At 43.1% G+C, this 22,183-nt stretch overlaps 1 protein-coding gene across 1 annotated transcript; it reads left to right on the plus strand.

Annotated features, from left to right (window-relative positions):
* The first annotated feature begins 14,612 nt into the window (after positions 1–14,612).
* On the plus strand, positions 14,613–20,371 carry LOC124666367 (cyclase-like protein 3). The gene is made up of 6 exons (XM_047203701.1): positions 14,613–14,997; positions 15,641–15,685; positions 16,085–16,157; positions 16,823–16,920; positions 17,581–17,651; positions 20,139–20,371. The coding sequence occupies exons 1-6, from the start codon at positions 14,613–14,615 to the stop codon at positions 20,262–20,264; spliced, it is 798 nt and encodes a 265-aa protein (XP_047059657.1). The 3' UTR covers positions 20,265–20,371.
* Positions 20,372–22,183: the final 1,812 nt, after the last annotated feature.

Raw genomic sequence — 22,183 nt, forward strand, 5'->3', positions numbered from 1 at the left:
AGATGTTACTTATGTTATTTCATCTATTTTGCATGTTTCATGATTATTGGAGGATCGCGCACCGGAGTCGGGATTCTGCTGGAAAAAGCACCGTCAGAATGCAATATTTCGGAAGATCAACAATTGACGGAAATTATATGAAAGATCCTATTTTTCCAGAAGACGAAGGGAGCCAGAAGGGGGAGCCGAGGAGGGCCGAGGTGGGCCCACCTCATAGGCCGGCGCCGCCCAAGGCCTGGCCGCGCCGCCTTGTGAGGAGGGGGCCCACAGCCCCCCTCTAGCCTCCTTTTCTTCGCGTACGTCTTCGTCCCGAAAACCTAAGCTCCAGAGGATAGTCGCGAAGAGACACAGCCGCCTCTGCGGGGCGGAGAACACCAGAGAGAAAAGAGCTCTCCGGAGGCTGAAATCCGCCGGGGAAATTCCCTCCCGGAGGGGGAAATGGACGCCATCGTCACCGTCATTGAGCTGGACATCATCTCCATCATCATCATCATCATCATCATCATCACCGTCTCCACCGCTGCACCTCGTCACCGCTGTAACAATTTGGGTTTGATCTTGATTGTTTGATAGGGGAAACTCTCCCGGTGTTGATTTCTACTTGTTATTGATGCTATTGAGTGAAACTATTGAACCAAGGTTTATGTTCAGATTGTTATTCATCATCATATCACCTCTGATCATGTTCCATATGATGTCTCGTGAGTAGTTCGTTTAGTTCTTGAGGACATGGGTGAAGTCTAAATGTTAGTAGTGAATTATGTTGGTTAGTATTCAATGTTGTGATATTTAAGTTGTGGTGTTATTCTTCTAGTGGTGTCGTGTGAACGTCGACTACATGACACTTCACCATTTATGGGCCTAGGGGAATGCATCTTGTATTCGTTTGCCAATTGCGGGGTTGCCGGAGTGACAGAAACCTAAACCCCCGTTGGTATATCGATGCAGGAGGGATAGCGAGGATCTCGCAGTTTAAGTCTGTGGTTAGATTTATCATAATTACTTTCTTGTAGTTGCGGATGCTTGCAAGGGGTATAATCACAAGTATGTATTAGTCCTAGGAAGGGCGGTACATTAGCATAGGTTCACCCACACAACACTTATCAAAACAATGAAGATTAATCAGCTATATGAAGCGAAAGCACTAGACAAAATTCCCGTGTGTCCTCAAGAACGTTTGGTCATTATAAGTAAAACAAACCAGCTTGTCCTTTGTGCTAAAAAGGATTGGGCCACTCGCTGCAATTATTTCTCTCGCACTTTACTTACTTGTACTTTATTCATCTGCTATATCAAAACCCCCTGAATACTTGTCTGTGAGCATTTACAGTGAATCCTTCATCGAAACTCGCTTGTCAACACCTTCTGCTCCTCGTTGGGTTCGACACTCTTATTTATCGAAAGTACTACGATACACCCCCTATACTTGTGGGTCATCAAGACTATTTTCTGGCGCCGTTGCCGGGGAGTGAAGCGCTATTAGTAAGTGGAATTGGTAAGAGAAACTTTTTACTGTACGTGCTGTTTTTATTTCTGCCTGCTGCTATAATCCATTATGGAGAGGTCTTCTCTTGAATTCCTCTTTGGAAAATCTACTACTACTGCAAAGGTAGTGGATGAGGCGCCAGGTGAGAAAGAGGTTCCATACAAAATACCTATGAAAATTATTGAACGTGTTGTGGATAACCGCTATGAAGGGGATGGAACCGTCCATCCCGGTGATCTTACTGTTTTTACATGAATTATGCGGGTTATTCAAATGTGCAGGTATTGCTATGGATGAAGTTAGGAAGAAACTATTCTCTATATCGCTGTCCGGTAAAGCAGCGCATTGGTATAAATTGCTGAAGAATAGAGATTCTCTTGATTGGGAGGACATTGTGCCTTTATTTTATTCCAAATTCTATCCTCCAAGTGAAATTCACAAAGATCGGAACCGCATATATAATTTCTGGCCTCATGATGGAGAAAGTATTGCCCAAGCATGGGGGAGATTGAAGTCTTTAATGCTCAAATGCCCCATTCATGAGCTTCCTGGTAATATTATTATTGATATTTTCTATGCAAGACTGTCTTTTCAAGATAAGACTTTGCTGGATACTTCTTGTTCTGGATCATTTACACGCAATAAAGAAGAGTTTAAAAGGGACCTTCTTGATCGGATCCGAGGAGAATACCGAAGGATGGGAGAACGACAAAGATAGAGAGTCGGTATAAACTATAATTATAAATGCATTGAAGTTTTTATGGATACCGATAAATTTCGTAATATGAGTGCTACTTATGGTCTTGATTCTCAAGTCGTTGCAAATTTTTATAAAGCTTTTGCATCTCACTTTGAATTGCCTAGGAAGAATTTTGATAAGTATCATGAACCGTATAAAGATAAAGTTGATTCATCTATAAATAAATGTGCTATAATTGAAACTGTTGATCATATTCTTCCTGAAGCTTATATTGGAAAAACTCCTTTCCCTGCTAAAATGAAGTACTCTGTTATATCTAGTGCGGTTAATAAAAGTGCAAAGAAACCTATAGAACCTGAAGAACAAATAAAGGTTGAACCTGCTGTTGCAATAATTAAAGATCTTGTGACTGAAAATGTAGAAGATGGTCATATTATTTTCTCGTGAAGATGCTTCTAATATTGTTTCGCATCCTAATAAGTCTAGGAAAGCTAGTGTTCCTATGCTCTCTGTTAGAATTGGTGATCATTGTTATTATGGTTTATGTGACATTGGTGCAAGTATTAGCGCCATTCCTTATGAGCTTTATACGGAAGTCATGCATGAAATTGGTTCTTGTGAACTTGAAGATATTGATGTGGTTATTCGGCTAGCTAATAGAGAAACTATCTCTCCTATTGGTATTGTTCGAGATGTGGAAGTTCTATGTGGTAAGATTAAATATCCTGCTGACTTTTTGGTACTTGGTTCTGCTGCTAGTAAGTATTGTCCTATTATTTTTGGTAGACCTTTCCTAAATACTTGTGGAGCTGTTATAGATTGCAAGAAGTAAAAGATTGTGACTAAATTTGCTGGTGAATCTTATGAGTTTAATATCTCTAAATTTGCCAAAACTCCTTATAAAGCTGATTTACCTAATAATGATTTTAGAGTTGAACAGTGTGCGTCTATTGCTCTTGCTCCTAATAATCCTTTGCAGCAACATTTGGAGAATAGTGAGAGTGAAGTCTTTAGGGAAGAAAGAATGAGCTTGATGAAATTTTCCTTCGTCAACCTATTTTGAAACATGACTTGCCAGTTGAAGATCTAGGTACAACACCACCACCAAAGGAAGATCCTGTTTTTGATTTAAAACCATTGCCTGATAATCTTAAGTATGCTCATATTGATGATAAGAAAATATATCCTGTTATTATTAGTTCTAAGCTTTCGGATATTGAGGAAGAAAGGTTATTGGAAATATTGAAGAAACACCGAGGAGCTATTGGCTATACTCTTGATGACTTGAAGGGGATTTCTCCTCTATTTGCCAACATGCTATCAATATGGAAGATGATGCAAAGCTCTGTTGTTGAACATCAACGTCGTCTAATTCCGAAGATGAAGGATGTGGTAAGGAATGAGGTATTAAAACTTCTTGAAGCTGGTATTATATATCCTATTGCTGATAGTAGATGGGTTAGTCCTGTGCATTGTGTTCCTAAGAAAGGAGGAATGACCGTTGTGCCTAATGATAATGATGAGCTCATCCCTCAAAGAGTAGTTGTAGGGTATAGAATGTGCATTGATTATCGAAAAGTTAATAAGGTTACTAAGAAAGATCATTACCCTTTACCCTTTATTGATCAAATGTTAGAAAGGTTGTCTAAAAATACTCATTTTTTGCTTTCTTGATGGTTATTCTGGGTTTTCACAAATTGTTGTTAAAACTAAAGATCAAGAGAAAACTACTTTCACTTGTCCCTATGGAACTTATGCTTATAGGCGTATGCCTTTTGGTTTATGTAATGCTCCTGCTACTTTTCAAAGATGCATGTCTGCTATTTTTCATGGCTTTTGTGAGAATATTGTAGAGGTATTCATGGATGATTTTTCTGTCTATGGGAATTCTTTTGATAATTGCTTGTGAAACCTTGATAAAGTATTCAAGAGATGTGAAGAAACTAACCTTGTTCTTAATTGGGAGAAATGCCACTTTATGGTTAATGAAGGAATTGTATTGGGACATAAAATTTCCGAGAGAGGTATTGAAGTTGATAGAGCTAAAGTTGAAGCAATTGAGAAGATGCCCTATCCTAGGGATGTTAAAGGTATTCGTAGTGTTCTTGGTCATGCTGGGTTTTATAGGAGATTTATTAAAGATTTCTTCAAGATTTCAAAGCCTCTTACTAATCTTCTTCAAAAAGATGTACCTTTTGTTTTTGATGATGATTGTAAGGAAGCTTTTGAAACTCTAAATAAAGCCTTAACAAGCTGCTCCTGTAGTTGAACCTCCCGATTGGAATTTGCCTTTTGAAATTATGTGTGATGCTAGTGATTTTGTTGTAGGCGCTGTTCTTGGACAGCGAGTAGATAAGAAATTGAATGTTATTCATTATGCTAGCAAAACTCTTGATGCTGCTCAAAGAAATTATGCTACAACTGAAAAAGAATTATTAGTTGTAGTCTTTGCTTGTGACAAGTTTAGATCCTATATTGTTGTTTCAAAAGTTACAATTCATACTGATCATGCTGCAATTAGATACCTTATGACAAAGAAAGATGCTAAGCCGAGGCTTATTAGATGGGTACTTCTTTTGCAAGAATTTGATTTGCATATTATAGATAGGAAAGGTGCTGATAATCCTGTTGTCGATAATTTGTCTAGATTGGAAAATATTACTTATGATCCTGTTCTCGTTAATGATAGTTTTCCAAATGAACAATTGGCTGTAATAAAGGTGAGCTCGCGAGATAGTCCTTGGTACGCTGATTATGCTAACTTTATTGTATCCAAGTACTTGCCTCCAACCTTTTCAGCTCAGCAAAGGAGGGAATTCTTTTATGACTTGAGGCATTATTTTTGGGATGACCCACACTTATATAAAGAAGGAGTGGATGGTATTCTGGGAAGATGTGTTCCTGAATATGAACAACAGGAGATATTGAGTAAATGTCATGGTAGTGTTTATGGAGGACATCACGCCGGAGATAGGACCGCGCAAAAGGTTCTACAATCAGGTTTTTATTGGCCAACTCTCTTCAAAGATGCAAGGAAGTTTATTTTATCTTGTGATGAATGTCAAAGGGTTGGTAATATCTCCAGACGCAATTAAATGCCTATGAATTATACTCTTGTTATTGAACCATTCGATTGTTGGGGATTTGACTTCATGGGTCCTTTCCCTTCGTCAGAAGGTAACACTCATATACTTGTCGTTGTTGATTGTGTTACTAAATGGGTGGAAGCCATACCTACAAAAAGTGCTGATGGTGAGACCTCATTGAGAATGCTTTTAGATATTATTTTTCCTAGATTTGGAGTTCCTAGATATATTATGACTGATGGAGGTTCTCATTTTATTCATGGTGGTTTTAGAAAAACTCTTGCTAAATATGGTATTAATCATAGAATTGCTTCTACTTATCATCCTCAAACTAGTGGGCAAGTATAATTATCGAATAGAGAGATTAAATCTATCTTGCAAAAGACTGTTAATAAATCTAGAAAGAACTGGGCTATTAAATTGAAAGAAGCACTATGGGCTTATAGAACTGCTTATAAAAATCCCATGGGTATGTCACCGTATAAAATGGTTTATGGGAAAGCTTGTCATTTACCTTTAGAACTAGAGCACAAAGCTTATTGGGCCGTAAGAGAACTAAATAAAGATCCTAAACTTGCGGGTAAGAAAAGATTGCTACAATTGAGTTCTCTAGATGAATGGAGAAGTGAAGCATATGAAAATGCTAAACTCTTTAAAGAGAAAGTTAAGAAATGGCATGATAGAAGAATTATCAAAAGAGAATTTAATGTTGGAGATAAAGTCCTATTGTATCGGTCTCGTCTCGGATTTTTTGCAGGGAAATTACTCTCAAAATGGGAAGGACCATATGTCATTGATGAGGTGTATCGATCGGGAGCAATTAAAATTAGCTCTCGCAAGGTAATGCCACACAAGTGGTGAATGGACAAAGACTCAAGCATTATATCTCGGGTGATTCTTATAATGAAGATGTTGATGTTATTCAAGTGGTAATTCCGGAAGCCTTCATCAAAGGCCAAGTTGACGATCTCGCGAGTTCGACTTTGAATAGGTAACGAGTTACGGTAAGAAAAAGTCTGCGTTTAACTTTCCGAACAATGTTTTTGCAACTTTTGGAAAATATGAAAAATTACGAGGTCGAAACGGAGTGGAGGAGACGCACGAGGGCGTGCCCCCACAGGCCGGCGCGGGCCCCAGCCTGGCCGCGCCGCCCTGTGAGGAGGGCCCCTCGTTGCCCGTCTCCGACTCTGGTTCGATCTGGTACTTTCCGTTTGTCGTGAAAATTTTTGCTATATAATCCCCCGGACCCCTGGAGGTCCGTATATCGTTTTCTCGACGTGTTTTGTTTCGAGCTGTTTCTGCCAGGATTTGTCTTTGATCTAGAAGCATCATGGCCTCCAACAACAAGGACAAGGAGCCTTTGGAGGAAGTGAAGGGGATGTCTTCAACAAAAAGGAAGCGGCAAACTGCGGGGAGTGAGCTAATCTTGGTGGGATCGGTTAACACTGGACGTTCTTTTTCTCATAACTTGCAGGGACCTCTACCGCCCGCCCTTAACCTCGGCTCTTTCCCTGCTGTGGAGGAAGCACTACGGGTTACTGATGAGTTTTGTGATCAATACCGTGCTCTGAGAAGAGAAGTGGAGATACTTCAGGAGGAGAACAACCGACTTCGCAGAATGCTAGAGTATCACTCAATTTCCATCACAAGGCCACCACCGGCATCTTTGGATAACAATGAATCTCTTCGAGTCTTAGTGCAGAATTGCCAAAGCGAGAAGGCTGAAGTTGAAGGAGATCTTTAAGAATCGCGGGAAGAATTCATCACCACCGCCGGAGGAGTAATTCATCATCGGTATTGGCATCCCCTTGGTTTGTTCCAAGCTTGGGGGAGTGCCGCGGTATCACATCATCACTATCTTTTACCTTTTTACTATCAAGTAGTGTCATATCATGAGTAGGGAAGTTATCATATAAGATGTGTTGCGGTATGGAAATATCTCTCTTTAGTTGGTTATCTATGTATCCCTTGGTGTGAGTTATCGTTATGGAATATTAATGAGAAGTCTTATCATTTACATATTGCACATCTTATTTTAGTTTGCAATCTCTATTATATGATTAATCTTGTTGTTAGTATTGGTATCACTTTGGGAGCTTTGAGTAAATCTATTTGGTTTTGGCAAACTTAGCATTGGTCAATAGCAACAACACTTTGAGTTTAAGTAGAAAAGAGGAAATACATGTAGATATGTTATTATCTTTCTTGTTAGTCCCTAGCTTAGTATTATGAAGTTAAAATTGTTTGTGCTTACAAGGAAGAGGCATGATTGTTTCTATCACATGTATATTTGTTTGTTTCCCTCAACTCTTATGCTTGCTAATTAACCTTGCTAGCCAAAGACCTGTACCGAGAGGGAATACTTCTCGTGCATCCAAAACCCTTAAACCAAACATATGCCATCATGTTCCACCATAACTACCTACTATGTGGTATTTCCCTACCACTCCAAGTAAATACTTCATGTGCTACCTTTAAACAATTCAAAATTTATTACTTCTTATTTGTGTCAATGTTTTATAGCTCATGAGAATGTATGTGGTGTTTTATCTTTCAGTCTTGTTAGGCAGCTTCCACTAATGGACTAGTGGCTTCATCCACTTATCCTATAATTTTGCAAAAAGAGCTGGCAACGGGGTTCCCAGCCCCAATTAATCAACTTTCATTAATAACTCTCTTCACATGTTTTGCCCTGATTCATCAGTAAGCAACTTAATTTTGCAATAGACACTCCTCCATGGTATGAGATTGTTGGAAGGCACCCGAGGATTCGGTTAGCCATGGCTTGTGTAAGCAAAGGTTGGGGGGAGTGTCATCCTTAAATAAACTAAAGTACATGTGTAAACAAAAGAGAAGAGGGATGATCTACCTTGCTGGTAGAGATAACGTCCTTCATGGGAGCCGCTCTTTGGAGGTCTGTTTGGCAAGGGGGTTAGAGTACCCGCTACCATTCGTTGACAATAACAAACACCTCTCAAAACTTTACTTTTATGCTCTCTATATGATTTCAAAACTTAAAAAGCTCTAGCACATGATTTAATCCCTGCTTCCCTCTGCGAAGGGCCTGTCTTTTACCTTATGTTGAGTCAGTAGACCTATTTCCCTCCATCTCAAGCAAGCATTTGAGTTGTTGTGATCAAACCATTTATATTGTGATATATTTCATCATGTCTTTTACTCTTCCTTGTTTAGCACAAGTTTTATCTGAATGAATATAGCTTTGAAAGTCATCAATGATTATGAGGAGATTACTATGATTGAGTATGCAAGTTTATTATAAGCTTTAATATGAGAGCGCTGCTCAATAGATAAGTATAATCTGTTAACTGTTCTCTGACCAAGAACAAAGTTTGCCATCACCAATTATGATTCCTTATGCACCTTTATTTGTGATTACCTTCTACTTGTTTCAAGTTGAATTATATGAGGAAGTTGTCTACTAGAATGTCTTGTGTGAGTTAATATGATGCTTCTTGTCCGTATTTTATTTATCGACTCTTCACTCCATAAACATGTGGTCTTGTTTACCGAGTTCGGTTTCGCTTGGGGACAAGCGAAGTCTAAGCTTGGGGGAGTTGATACGTCCATTTTGCATCACTATTTTATATCATAATTTGCTGTTATTCATTGATATATTTCATATTTGGAGATGTTACTTATGTTATTTCATCTATTTTGCATGTTTCATGATTATTGGAGGATCGCGCACCGGAGTCGGGATTCTGCTGGAAAAAGCACCGTCAGAATGCAATATTTCGGAAGATCAACAATTGACGGAAATTATATGAAAGATCCTATTTTTCCAGAAGACGAAGGGAGCCAGAAGGGGGAGCCGAGGAGGGCCGAGGTGGGCCCACCTCATAGGCCGGCGCGGCCCAAGGCCTGGCCGCGCCGCCTTGTGAGAAGGGGGCCCACAGCCCCTCCGGCCTCCTTTTCTTCGCGTACGTCTTCGTCCCGAAAACCTAAGCTCCGGAGGATAGTCGCGAAGAGACACGGCCGCCTCGCGGGGCGGAGAACACCGAGAGAGAAAGAGCTCTCCGGCAGGCTGAAATCCGCCGGGGAAATTCCCTCCCGGAGGGGGAAATCGACGCCATCGTCACCGTCATCGAGCTGGACATCATCTCCATCATCATCATCATCATCATCATCATCATCATCATCATCACCGCCATCTCCACCGCTGCACCTCGTCACCGCTGTAACAATTTGGGTTTGATCTTGATTGTTTGATAGGGGAAACTCTCCCGGTGTTGATTTCTACTTGTTATTGATGCTATTGAGTGAATCTATTGAACCAAGGTTTATGTTCAGATTGTTATTCATCATCATATCACCTCTGATCATGTTCCATATGATGTCTCGTGAGTAGTTCGTTTAGTTCTTGAGGACATGGGTGAAGTCTAAATGTTAGTAGTGAATTATGTTGGTTAGTATTCAATTTTGTGATATTTAAGTTGTGGTGTTATTCTTCTAGTGGTGTCGTGTGAACGTCGACTACATGACACTTCACCATTTATGGGCCTAGGGGAATGCATCTTGTATTCGTTTGCCAATTGCGGGGTTGCCGGAGTGACATAAACCTAAACCCCCGTTGGTATATCGATGCAGGAGGGATAGCAGGATCTCAGAGTTTAAGGTTGTGGTTAGATTTATCTTAATTACTTTCTTGTAGTTGCGGATGCTTGCAAGGGGTATAATCACAAGTATGTATTAGTCCTAGAAAGGGCGGTACATTAGCATAGGTTCACCCACACAACACTTATCAAAACAATGAAGATTAATCAGCTATATGAAGCGAAAGCACTAGAATAAATTCCCGTGTGTCCTCAAGAACGTTTGGTCATTATAAGTAAAACAAACCGGCTTGTCCTTTGTGCTAAAAAGGATTGAACCACTCGCTGCAATTATTTCTCTCGCACTTTACTTACTTGTACTTTATTCATCTGCTATATCAAAACCCCTGAATACTTGTCTGTGAGCATTTACAGTGAATCCTTCATCGAAACTGCTTGTCAACACCTTCTGCTCCTCGTTGGGTTCGACACTCTTATTTATCGAAAGTACTACGATACACCCCCTATACTTGTGGGTCATCAAAGAGATGTGGAAAATGGTGGAGGAGATGTGAAGCATATAAAGGTGAGGGAGGTGAAGATGAAGAGGCCAGCCACCGGGTGATCAATTTTCGTGGCCGGCCGTCGGCACCGGCGACACAAACTCCCATGGCCGGCCGCGCGTGACGATCGATTTCCGCACCAGTAATGGCAACGACGACCGGCTTCCGAGCGTGGGAACGAACGGTTTGACTTCAGTCCCGGCTCGTGTCACCAGCCGGGACTAAAGGGGGTGTCAGCAGGCGCAGCGGGCCGCAGAACCCTTTAGTCCTGGTTTGTATTTCAAACCAGGATAAATGGTCCCTAACGAACCGGGACCAATGGGTTCCGTACACTTGGGCGGATTTGGGTCGATGTGGCGGCCGGGACTAAAGGGGTTTGACGAAAGGCCTGTTTTCTACTAGTGCTAGAGGGTAGTACAACTCTTACATTTCCTTTTTGTAAATTTATCAAGGCTTTGATTATTCATAAAAATGGCCTACCAAGAATTATACTGTAGGATCTTCAGGCATATCAACAATGACAAGATTAATAAGCCCGAGACATCCTTTAATGTCTACAATAATATTTTATTTGATTCCCACAACTTGTATATAAGTAGAATCAGCTAGATTGACTTTAAGCTTAGTAATTTCAAATGGCCCAAGGTTTAGCTTATCAAATAAAATTTAGGGATTGTTGAAACACTTGCATCAAGATCACAAACTGTAGCTATCTCATTAGCTTCTATATGTATCTTTATAGTGGGCTCAAATATATCATTAAGTTTAGCGGGAAGTTTCTCAGCTAATTTTCTATAATCAGTTTCTAGCTCACCTACCTTTTTATCTGTTGCATGGCACTCTCAAGAATCTCTTTCTTTCCCTCTGATGAACATAAACCCCCTTTATGTCACATCTTTTTTTTCTCGTATCTATGAAGCATGTTCTAGTTACTTTTATATTTGGGTATGCGATGCCCTTTTAGAGTTCTAATTTTAGTTGAGAATATATTTCCAAGCAGTATTGGCAAACTTGCAATAATCGGTTAGGGTGTGTTTGGTAGGCTGGGTCTATAGAGAATCTCTATCTCTGCTCATACATGTTGACCTCAGCTAAGTTGAGCTGAGATATTGCCATGTGTTTGGTAGTCTGGGTCTGTTGAGACATGCTGAGTTGAGGTGTTGTTTGGTGGGTTGGTATGTGTTGAGATATATGTCTGGAAATCTGAAATTACCAAGAAGTCCATATTTTACATAAAAATCCCTAAACAGAAAATAAAAAAGCAATCGGGTCCTCAGATCCCGATTGAGACGAACGTGTCCCCGATTCCGGCAGGATTCGTGCCCGGCGGTGGCGGGGCCGGAGCTTGGTGATCGACGGCGGGCTCCGCAGGCCGAGCACCGTTCCGGTCGAAGGAGTCGCCGCCCTCTCCCCTGCGCCTCGATCTGCTACGCCCGACGCTGGCCATGCCCGGCGGCGGCCCTCCTAGGCCCAGCAGAAGCGGCGAGGCAGCCGCTCATCCACTCCGCGGACGCGAGGGGCGGCGACGGAGCAGCGGAGGAAGGCGAGCGGAATCGATCTGCGCAGCTGTGCTGTGCGCGTGAGGAGTGGTGGCGTCTGGCCGTGGCTGCAGAGCTCGGTGGATGGGGGCGGAGTCGGGTCCGGCAGAGGAGCTGCGCCAGGGCGCCGCCGTACGTGCGAGTGGAGCTCGGGACGGCGCCATGGCAACGAGGAGCACTGGGACGTGCGAGGAAGGCGGCGGCGCGCTCGCAGGGACCGTCGGCGGTGAGGGAGAGGCGGAGGCGCGTGGCCACCGGCCAGTGTTCAACAGAGAGGGAGCTGAGAGAGAGAGAGACGCGGGGGGCATATGCAAGGCTCGGCGGGGTCGGGGTGGGCAGCTGCGTCCCACGCGTGGCCGGCCGCGGGTCGCGCGGGGCGTTTTTCCGGATGCCATCAGCCGAGCTCACTTGAGAAGCTCGATTTGAGCTTCTCTACCCGGCCAGGCCGAGGGATGTTTTTCGGGTGAGGTGGGCAGTGCCCACTTGGATCGACCCGGTCTAACAAACAACAAAAACTGAGAAAATGTGGGATGAGATGGGAAAATCTGAGTCCACCCAGCCTACCAAACACACCCTTATACTTCAAAACCTAGTTGTTTTCCAACATGCCGAAGATCCTCCCCAAGCAGCAACATGGCATGTGGTCATCCTAGGTGTCGATCAGTGTGATGCTCAGGTTGCGTGCGTGATGATTAACTAAACCAGGTCTTCCTCTACGGACACACGATAGGTGAGATTAAGCAGTAGAGGTGCGGCAAAAAGCTAAATTATAAGAACATGAAGGCGTGGTACCGGTGTTAGCTCCATCCGAATTGCCACCATTCTCTTGATTTCCTTCACTCTCCAAGAGGACCATGTAGAGAGAATGAACAAGTGTCTCTGATGCGGTGGACCAGTAACGACTACATTAGTGTCTATACATGTAACCTTTGCTCCCATCATTACAAGTGTCTCAACAAATTTCACATCACCCTGCAATATTAAGCATTTTCAAGGAAAATAACAACACTAGAAAATCCACTTACAGTATTGTAGTTATATAGATTCATAGATGAATGTTCACTTAAAGCAGGTTATAGTGCAAGTATGCTTAACCAAATGATGAAAGTAGAGAGTACAATTCTAGATGGTGCCACAACTTTGGATAGTCACAATACCTCATTGCAGCATCAACTAAGAAGTAGTGATGTAGCCCGATCTTCGGTCTTCGCCACATCATGTGCGTCAACGCCGACACGTCACGCAAAGGTGAATCTTCTCCTTTATGCGTGCCTACAATTGCCTATGTGGAATGGTATGCTACTTCATACTCCGTCCTATGCCTATGATAGGGATGCATCGACAAGCACAGATGGAAGGGAGGATGCCATGGACGCCAGAAGACTCAAGGCCGAGGTCCTGGAAGCATGGAAGAGAAGATGGAAGAAGAGATGGCCGGACCGGCGTACGAACCGGCACCGCCGGCTCCCACGCTGATCCGACGGGCACGCCGATCCGACCGGCACGCCGAACCACCCGCCGAACCAGTCCGACGCAAACCTTGGCGTTGCCGAACTTACCACCGGAACACCCCGCACTATGTTGTATTTTCCCTTTGGCTTGTACCTAATCTACCCCTCCTTAGTGGCTCCCTATATATAGTCCCACTCCCCACCTAAGAACCCAAAGACTAGGATGACCCAACTTAGGCTTATGCCTCCACCATCCCTAGTGAATTAGGGAGACCCCCTCCTCTCTTAGACATCAATCTTAGAGTTGTATCAAGGCACTTCTTATATGATTTATCTTTCGCACTTGTGATTCTACCGCGGTCTCTCACACGTGTGACTCTGCAAATTGTATACGATCTTTCTCTCGGGGATTCAACCCCGTGTCTTTATCTTGAGATTCTATCGGGATAGTGGTTCGGGCTATCGGGAGTAAACCGGATTTGTATCGGGTTGTGTTGCGTGCGTTCATCGCGTTTTTCGTTGTGTTCTTCGTGTTCTTGGTGTTCATCCCTCTCCCCCTCTTGTTCTTGGTCAATTCGTGATATCAGGCCACACAAATCGAGGCTTAGCCCACATCAAGTAGCTCACACTTTCTTACCTAGCTATTGTATTTCTAAATATCTACTTTTTCAAAAGTTTAAATTGTAGTGCTAGTATTTTTTACTAATAGTTTGTCAAATTTTTAGATATATATTTTGACCAAACCTACAATGCAAGTTAGGTAGAGAATGAGGGAGGAAAAATCAGTAACCAGAGAAAGAAAAAGTAAAAATCTGATGACTAAAATATTTGGACATTGTGAAGCGGCAAAACCAAAAAGCTATCACTCCGTGTCGGGGTGAAGATCTGAGAGGATGCGGGGCCTATACAGGGTAGTACTGTGCCCTGCTAACCCTAAAGGGCGCCCTGGAACAACCCCGTAGCATTCAACTCTCAAATCAGATTAACACCTGTAATTTTATGTTGCTACCCACACCTGCCGTGTGGTGCCCCTTCGTGCCCGAAAACACCTTATAAATCGGTGCAAACTTACTTACCTAAGCCGTGTGGTACTAAATAATCGAATCAACGTCAGGTATTGGGCAACGCCCGAGATAGCCGCTGGCGTCAGCCCAAGTTCGCGTATTCCCGGCAAAAAAGAACACTTCTTTATTTATCTCCGCCGCCACGCCGGCCGGGAGACAGAGCAGCCTCAAATGGCGCCTCCCCTCCTGCTCCTCCTCCTCCTCCTCCCGCTCCTCGCCGCCGCCACGCCGCCCGCGCACCCAGACGAGCCTCCGTCCTGCGCCGCTGCGGCCGCGCCGGTGCCCTTGCCGGAGCGGCGGGAGGTGCACGGCGGGGGGCGCATCCTGGACATCACCCACTACTACCGGGAGAACATGCCCTCCTGGGAGTCGGACGACGGGATCGGCCAGTTCCTCTGGCTGCCCGCCTCCATGCGCAACGGCTCGCTCGCCAACAACTCCGAGATGCGGATGCCCACCCACACCGGCACCCACGTCGACGCCCCCGGCCACGTCTTCCAGCACTACTTCGACGCCGGCTTCGACGTCGACACCCTCGACCTCGACGTCCTCAACGGTGCGCAAGCAGGGATTGAGACCTTGAGTTACAGCTTGCAATTGGGGGATTGTAACTGTGAATACTAGTTTGATGTCCACTTATCTAATCGATATTGGAATTATTTTTGGGACTGGAATTTTGCCTGAATTTTTGGACTGGAATCTTGTCTGAATTCTGTGACTGGAATTTTGTCTGAATTTTGGGACTAACTCCGTAGCAATTTTATCAATGTATATCTGGGGCGGGGAAGGGAGAGATCAGTAGTGGAGATGCCGGATATGGTTGCTACATCATGGTTCCCTAAAATGTTGGTACAATCCATTCTGTAAAATTTGCAGTTTCCTTGGCGTCCTTTTTTTTTTTCGAAATTAATAATTATTTTTCTTGCTCCAATAGTTTAAGCATTTTTTCACTTAGTCAGCTAAAATTTCCATGTTAACATTTTGTCTAGTAACATAAGCTTCGCTTAATTCCCCAGACTTGCAAACCTGAGTGGCGCTGCACATTGAACATACCTCTTTATGCAGATAAAAATGGCCATCACAGCGTACAGTGTGCACGCTTGAATCATTATGGCGTTACAGTTGGATGCACATATTTTCTAGATATAAACGAATGCAAATGGTTTATATCATTCTAACCACTTATTTTGTGTTCTTAGGTCCTTCACTGTTGGTTGATGTTCCAAGGGATCAAAATATTACTGGTACAATTCCTATTGTTCATTCCCACCGCTTACTTTGTTATTGTGTCAAAAGGCTAGTGGCGTTTACTTAGCCTAACTATTTGCTTAATGTGGTTATTATATTGGTATTGTGTGATTGGCTAAGGCATGCCACACCTTTTATGGGCAATAAATTGCTGTCATGCCTTACAGAAGTTTTTTTAAGAAAAGAAAGTGCATATAACAGGTGACCTACGGCCAAGGAAATGTAGTAATGAGTCACACACCCACAACAGAAAGTCGTACTTTTCTAACTAATGTTTGGCAAAGTCTGGCAGTGAACTGAACTTGCCTTGATATCTGTTCAATTAGACATGAAATCTACATATTGAGTTTTTATTCCCCAATGGATCTGCATATTGAGTTGATCTATAATTGCAGCTAAAACAATGGAATCTCTACAAATTCCTAAAGGTGTTCAGCGTGTACTATTTAGAACATTAAACACTGACAGGTAATCTCCTCAGTTGTGGTAATCATGCTTACATAGTTGATATGTGTACATTCTGTTTTCCTAATTTGCACGAGAGCACATATAGTGCAAACTCATCTTTCAGTGCAATCTTTCAAAATTTTCATGTGAACTGCTGTATAAGAGATAAATTGAATTTGTTTCCGTTCCACTGTGATATGTATCCATCCAAAAGTCCAGTGACTGCACTCTGAATGGGTGAATCATGTACCTACTAGGAGTAATATTTTCTGTTTCTAGACTAGAAGCCTTGTATGGGATGTACCTTTAACATATTGATATCCTATTTAAACCAACTACCTGCTGATGTCTTCCATACCTAATCGGCCTTTTAGACCATTTCCCTTGTGCTATTTGAACAGTAAAGCCTGTGGAGTTCGTTAACTGCCCCTTGGCATGCAATTTGTGTGCCTACCTTTAGCTATCTGGGAATACATTATCTCTATGTCTATCTTCTTTCTGCATAATCATATTTCGGTGGGTCATACTATCCCTGAATAGTTTTATCTACAATATATCCTATTATCCTATATTTAGTTATCTATTATGCAATTTCTTAAAGTATAGTTAAATATAGTGCTATACTGAACTGTAGAGTGACATTTCATAATTGGGGAAGTGAATTAAATGAAACTGGTACCTTGCAGGCAGCTAATGTGGAAGAAAGAGTTTGACACAAGTTATGTGGGCTTTATGAAGGATGGTGCCCAATGGTTGGTAGATAATACAGACATCAAGCTTATTGGTGAGTTCCAAGTAGCTGTGCATCCTCCTTCAGCGTATCTATTGACATATAATTTTATGTTCTGTATCAATTTATGTTAAGCCTCATGTGCTCGCTGATTGTTGGGATCTGGTCTGAACATCAGGTGTTTCTTTTTCCATCTTTAGCATTTAGTATGCTAAGGTTAAAAGTCTGGAAAAAGCCCAAATTATATCACTAAATGCCTAAGAGCTAGACACGCCCAGTAGTAGCGTGAAGCTTTTGCGTTTTCTTCTGCCAATGCATCAAGAGACAAAGCTTTGCATTCACCGTAGTCCCTGGACCGAGTGCATGCCTTCTGCTACCTTTAATTTCTTTTGCCGTACTATTCCTGTTAGTTGCCCCTTCCATACCAACCCTTTTCTCCTATCCCCCTTGGGAGTTACAATATAGGAATCTTAAGTGATTATGGTGTTGTTATGTTTTGATATTTTGCCCTAGATTGTGATCTTCTACTAATTCTTTCACTCTGTTTGTTTTTACTGCCAATATAAACTTCTCCACACTTCTTTGATCTTACCTTGGACAGCATAAATTATTCATCCCACAGATCACAGTTATTGTCATTCTTATATTTATCTCTCCACTTGTATTGTCGAAAAAGTATTTATTTCCTTCGCTTCTGTTGTTTTGTTTTTGCAGGAATAGACTATTTGTCAGTTGCAGCTTTTGATGACTTGATCCCTTCACATTTAGTTCTTCTAAAAAATCGGGTATGAGGATACTTCTTCGAGTAATTTTATTTAGTTCACATTTACTTTACTGAATTCACTTTGCATTCTTTCAATTTCGGCCACCAAACCCTGCAACTGAGGAAAAGCCCCCAGTTATGGAAAGCCCTTCCCAAGGAAGTGAGCCCCTCAACCTCAGCCTAGCGGATTCTCCCCTGTCTAGAACTCTATTTCCTCTGTGTTACCTATAATCTGAACATACCGTCTCCAACAGTAATTTATACAAATCTGGTGTTCACCTAGTAAGATAAATAAATACATCTGACAATATCTCCCTTTATTCAAAAATTGACTCTTAATTCACCAATTTACTAAGCCACGTCACCCTCCAAATTACAGCAATTGGACTTCCTTATATTATTATTTGGCCGCTACGTTATAGTGAAACACATGTTTGGCCGTATGAACGTGTACGATGATCCACGATGCTAGAGAACCACGTGTGCTCAAATCATCACGTCCAAACAACCATTCACTTCTGGAATATCCTCTAAGGCTCAGTCCCTTGCTCTTTGCTACCGTTTTTATACGAACTGCCCTCCCAAACTAGGCGGCAACCCACTGCACAACCAAAACATGAGTGAAGCCCGTGAAAATAGGCCCCAACAAGTGGAGAAGGACACTTTACGACTGCTTGGGCACTCCTCCAAGTACTCTTGGCATTTCCCTCCCGTTTTCTGATGCTGTGATAGGTGGATCCTGACATCCCATCGACCAGCCGTGATCTTTCGACCACGTCTCATACTTGCCAAGTTGATGAATGCTGCAATGGAAGCCAAGGACCAATATATGCTATAGTGCACTGTATGTGCAACTTTTATCGTCGATAAAAAAGTTACTACCACTCTCATCTATTTCCATATCAATATTAAGAGCCTGTTTGAACGTGCTGTCTGACAATAAGTAATCTAGCTTGATAATTCTCCATCTATATATATATATATATATACTATCATGACTTCACAAGCGTATTGGTATGCAATATCCTACAAGATCATCTTTGTCATAGTTTTGGCAATGTTATGTCTCTCGAACGATATTTATCACGTGTACTTAAATTCCATCATGTTCTACTCTATAAATACAGTTAGCATTAGGTAAAATAACCTCCAGCTATATCTTTTCTGAGAAAACGCAAAAAGCCTTTGCGTTTCATCATTGAAAAGAGAGATAGAATTTGTTGTTACCACGCCTCCTAAGAGGACAAGAACTGAAACCAAAAATACAGCTTAGTGCACATCCCAGGTCTGCGGCAGCATTACACGGAGGCCTTGTGCTCCGGCTCTTGCCCAAAGGGTGGCTTCCTCCTTGATGTTTGCCTACGACTCTGTTTACAGAGGGTTAAGGTCCGTTAAAAACGCAGTAGGTGCGGTGTTTCCAGATAAGCCACGGTGTCAGCAGGGTAATGGAGGTGAGGCCCTTGCGCAGAGGCTTTGGTCTCCCCTGTTTGGCCTGGCACCACCAGTCCTGGAGTGTGTTGCCTTGCTCTGGCGGTCTTCTGCAGCTATATCCAAAGCAGTTTGATTAGTGTTTAGCAGGAGGTCCTCCTGTGTCACTCTCCTAGACGACACAGGAGAATTAAGAGATGGCACTCTGAGTCCAAGTGCGCCCCTACCCAGCCATCTCACCTCGCTGCAGTCAGAGCCCTCCCAACATGTCCACAGCCTCCATCTTGCACCATCCATCCTTACCATTGTCATGTTTGTGCCTTCATATTGCTGCTCGAACTTGCCACTGTAGCAACCGAGGTGTGGATCTAGTGTCTGGTAGGATCACCCCTCCCCCCCCCTTGTAGATATTTATTTGGTAGGACAGTGCCCGTCTTCTCTGCCCTCATTGCATTAGGCCCATTAATGTATTTCTGGTTGATCTTTCAATTTTCTTTGAAGAATACACTTTATATTAATCGCATAGAAGGCAAACGGCAGATGTATGGTGCCCTGGAGCATCATATTTCCTCAGATCCGGCAGTCCTTATCCTTCTGGCGATGCTGATTTGGATGAGTAAATCCCGTCCTCGTTCCACCACCAAATAAAAGATCCTGGCGATCCTCATGGAGCTCAATCACAGTCATCCTGTCCCATAGGAGAGGCATCTTCTCCCAGGTCTGGTCAGAAATCTGACAACTACGGTTCTGTTAATGCCTCCTTGACCATCCTGGAGTTTAGACGATGCTTAGCAATCACGGCCACCAGGTAGCATTAAATTTTCTTTTTTTTGAAATAAAGGTAGCATTAAATTTTCTGGTTAATGATATATTTGGTCTGCCAACTTTCCCATTAGCTCACTTTGGTCTGACAAGTTTCAAAAAAGGCTCGTTTTAGCGTTGCTACTAATGTTCTTTATATGGCCTATTACTTCATGTTGGTTCTTGGCACTAGCCACCATGCTAAGAATTCTGTGCAATTGATTTCAGTGAATAAACCACCATATATCTATGTTTTACCCTGTTCTGTGATTCCGTTCAGGATATCATTCTTGTCGAGGGTCTCAAACTGGAGAATGTCAAGCCTGGGCTATACTCTGTGCATTGTCTGCCACTTCGGTTGCGTGGAGCTGAAGGTTCCCCGATCAGATGCATCCTTATAAAGTGATGAAATTGTTGTTATGTCTCCCGCCGCATCTTTGTTTGGTACAACGCAAGCAATTTTCCTTCTCTCTTGAAAATAATGTGAATAGCTAGCCAATGTATGTTGTTTCCTTATGTTATAGTATGCTAAACGCTGAGCGCATTCCCTTACTATCATGTACATATACTCACACAACGCCGCAGTATTATTTACTTATTGACTGTTGATGCTTTGAAAGAAGATATGGGATTCCTTCACCCCGTCCAAGCCTTAAACTGATTGAACCAACTACAAGTAGAGCAATCAAATGTACTGTCTGCCCGCTATCACCACTTCAAAAAGTTTTCACGTAATTGTAAGAACCCTCTGGATTTGGTCTCGATCTAGGTAGGAATTGGATAAATTGAGAGATCAAGCCGATCTGGGATCCAACCTATCCACCCAACCACCCACATAGCTGTTCCCGTCAGGGTTTAGTTTCTTCTTCTGATCGAAGACAGTTTCTTCTTCTGATCCAAGACAACCCACACACACACGCTACGGTTCCCCTTAAGTACATGGCAGCGATCTCGCTATTACAAGGCCTACTGGGCCCATTTGTGGCCTGCTAGCCAACCAGGCTTCTTGAAATTCCTCTTGGGCCTTGGCATGACGGCTGGTTCATCTCCACTTGCCTCTTGATCATCCTCAGGTGGCTCTTGGTCGCGACAATCTCTTTCCCTTGAAATCCTGCTTGTCCCCAAGTAGGTGCGCGCGGGAACTTCTGCTGTAGCGATTCTTGATCTTCCCAGGTAGCCATTTCCTCGGGTGCACCGCTCCACTGGACGAGGACTTGGACGATCGTCCGGAGACCTTGCTGACGAATGCGTCGTTGCAGCACATGGACATCAGGGGATGGTAAATGGGAAAGTACCTTCTGCCAGGGCCTAGACAAGGCTTCAGTTGCGACACATGGAAGACCGGGTGGATCTTGCTAGCAGGAGGCAAATCCAATTTATATGCTACTGCACCCACACGAGCGATGATGGTAAACGGTCCAAAGAACTTGAAGGACAGCTTGTTGTTAGAACGTCTGACCAAGGAAGACTGCAAATATGGTTGGAGCTTCAGGAAAACCTCATCACCCACTGAGAAGGACCTTTCCACACGATTCTTATCAGCTTGGTGCTTCATTCTCTGCTGCATACGGAGGAGGTGCTGGCGAACAGATGCCAAGATCAAGGCCCGGTCCTGTAACCAAACAGAAACATCCGTTGAAGAGATACTGTCAGTAGCTGTGAGACCAAAATAGCGAGGTTTCCTCCCATATAACACCTCGAACGGCGACTTGCCCAGAGAAGAATGCCAATTGGAGTTGTACCAGAATTCACACAAGGACAACCATTTAGCCCAGTGCTTGGGGTGACTGCTGATAAAACATCGCAAGTAACACTCGATGGACTGATTGACCCTTTCAGTTTGGCCGTCTATCTCTGGATGGTTAGCTGTGCTAAGACGCAATTGCGTACCTGTGGCCTTGAAAACTGATTGCCAAAACTGACCGGTAAAAACTGGATATCTGTCCGAGACTAAAGACTGCGGCATTCCATGCAGCTTGTAGATATTGTCAACAAAGACTTCAGCCACCTTGGAGGCAGTAGATGGATGACGAAGAGGAATGAAGTGGGCGTACTTGGACAGCTTATCGACGACGACGAGAATGCAAGTGTTGACGCGACTGAGGAAGTCCGTCAATGAAATCCATTGTTGCCATCTCCCAAGGCTCAGATGGAATCAGAAGAGGTTGCAAGAGGCCCGCATGCAAGGTGCACTCCGGTTTGGCCTGCTGGCACACACGGCAACAGCGAACATAATCACGAATTTGGTTCTTCATACTTGTCCATTTGAAAAGGGACACCAGCCGAAGATATGTTACTGGAAATCCAGAGTGTCCTCCCACTGGA

This window comes from Lolium rigidum, chromosome 6 (assembly GCF_022539505.1).
Source record: "Lolium rigidum isolate FL_2022 chromosome 6, APGP_CSIRO_Lrig_0.1, whole genome shotgun sequence".
Lineage (NCBI taxonomy): Eukaryota > Viridiplantae > Streptophyta > Magnoliopsida > Poales > Poaceae > Lolium > Lolium rigidum.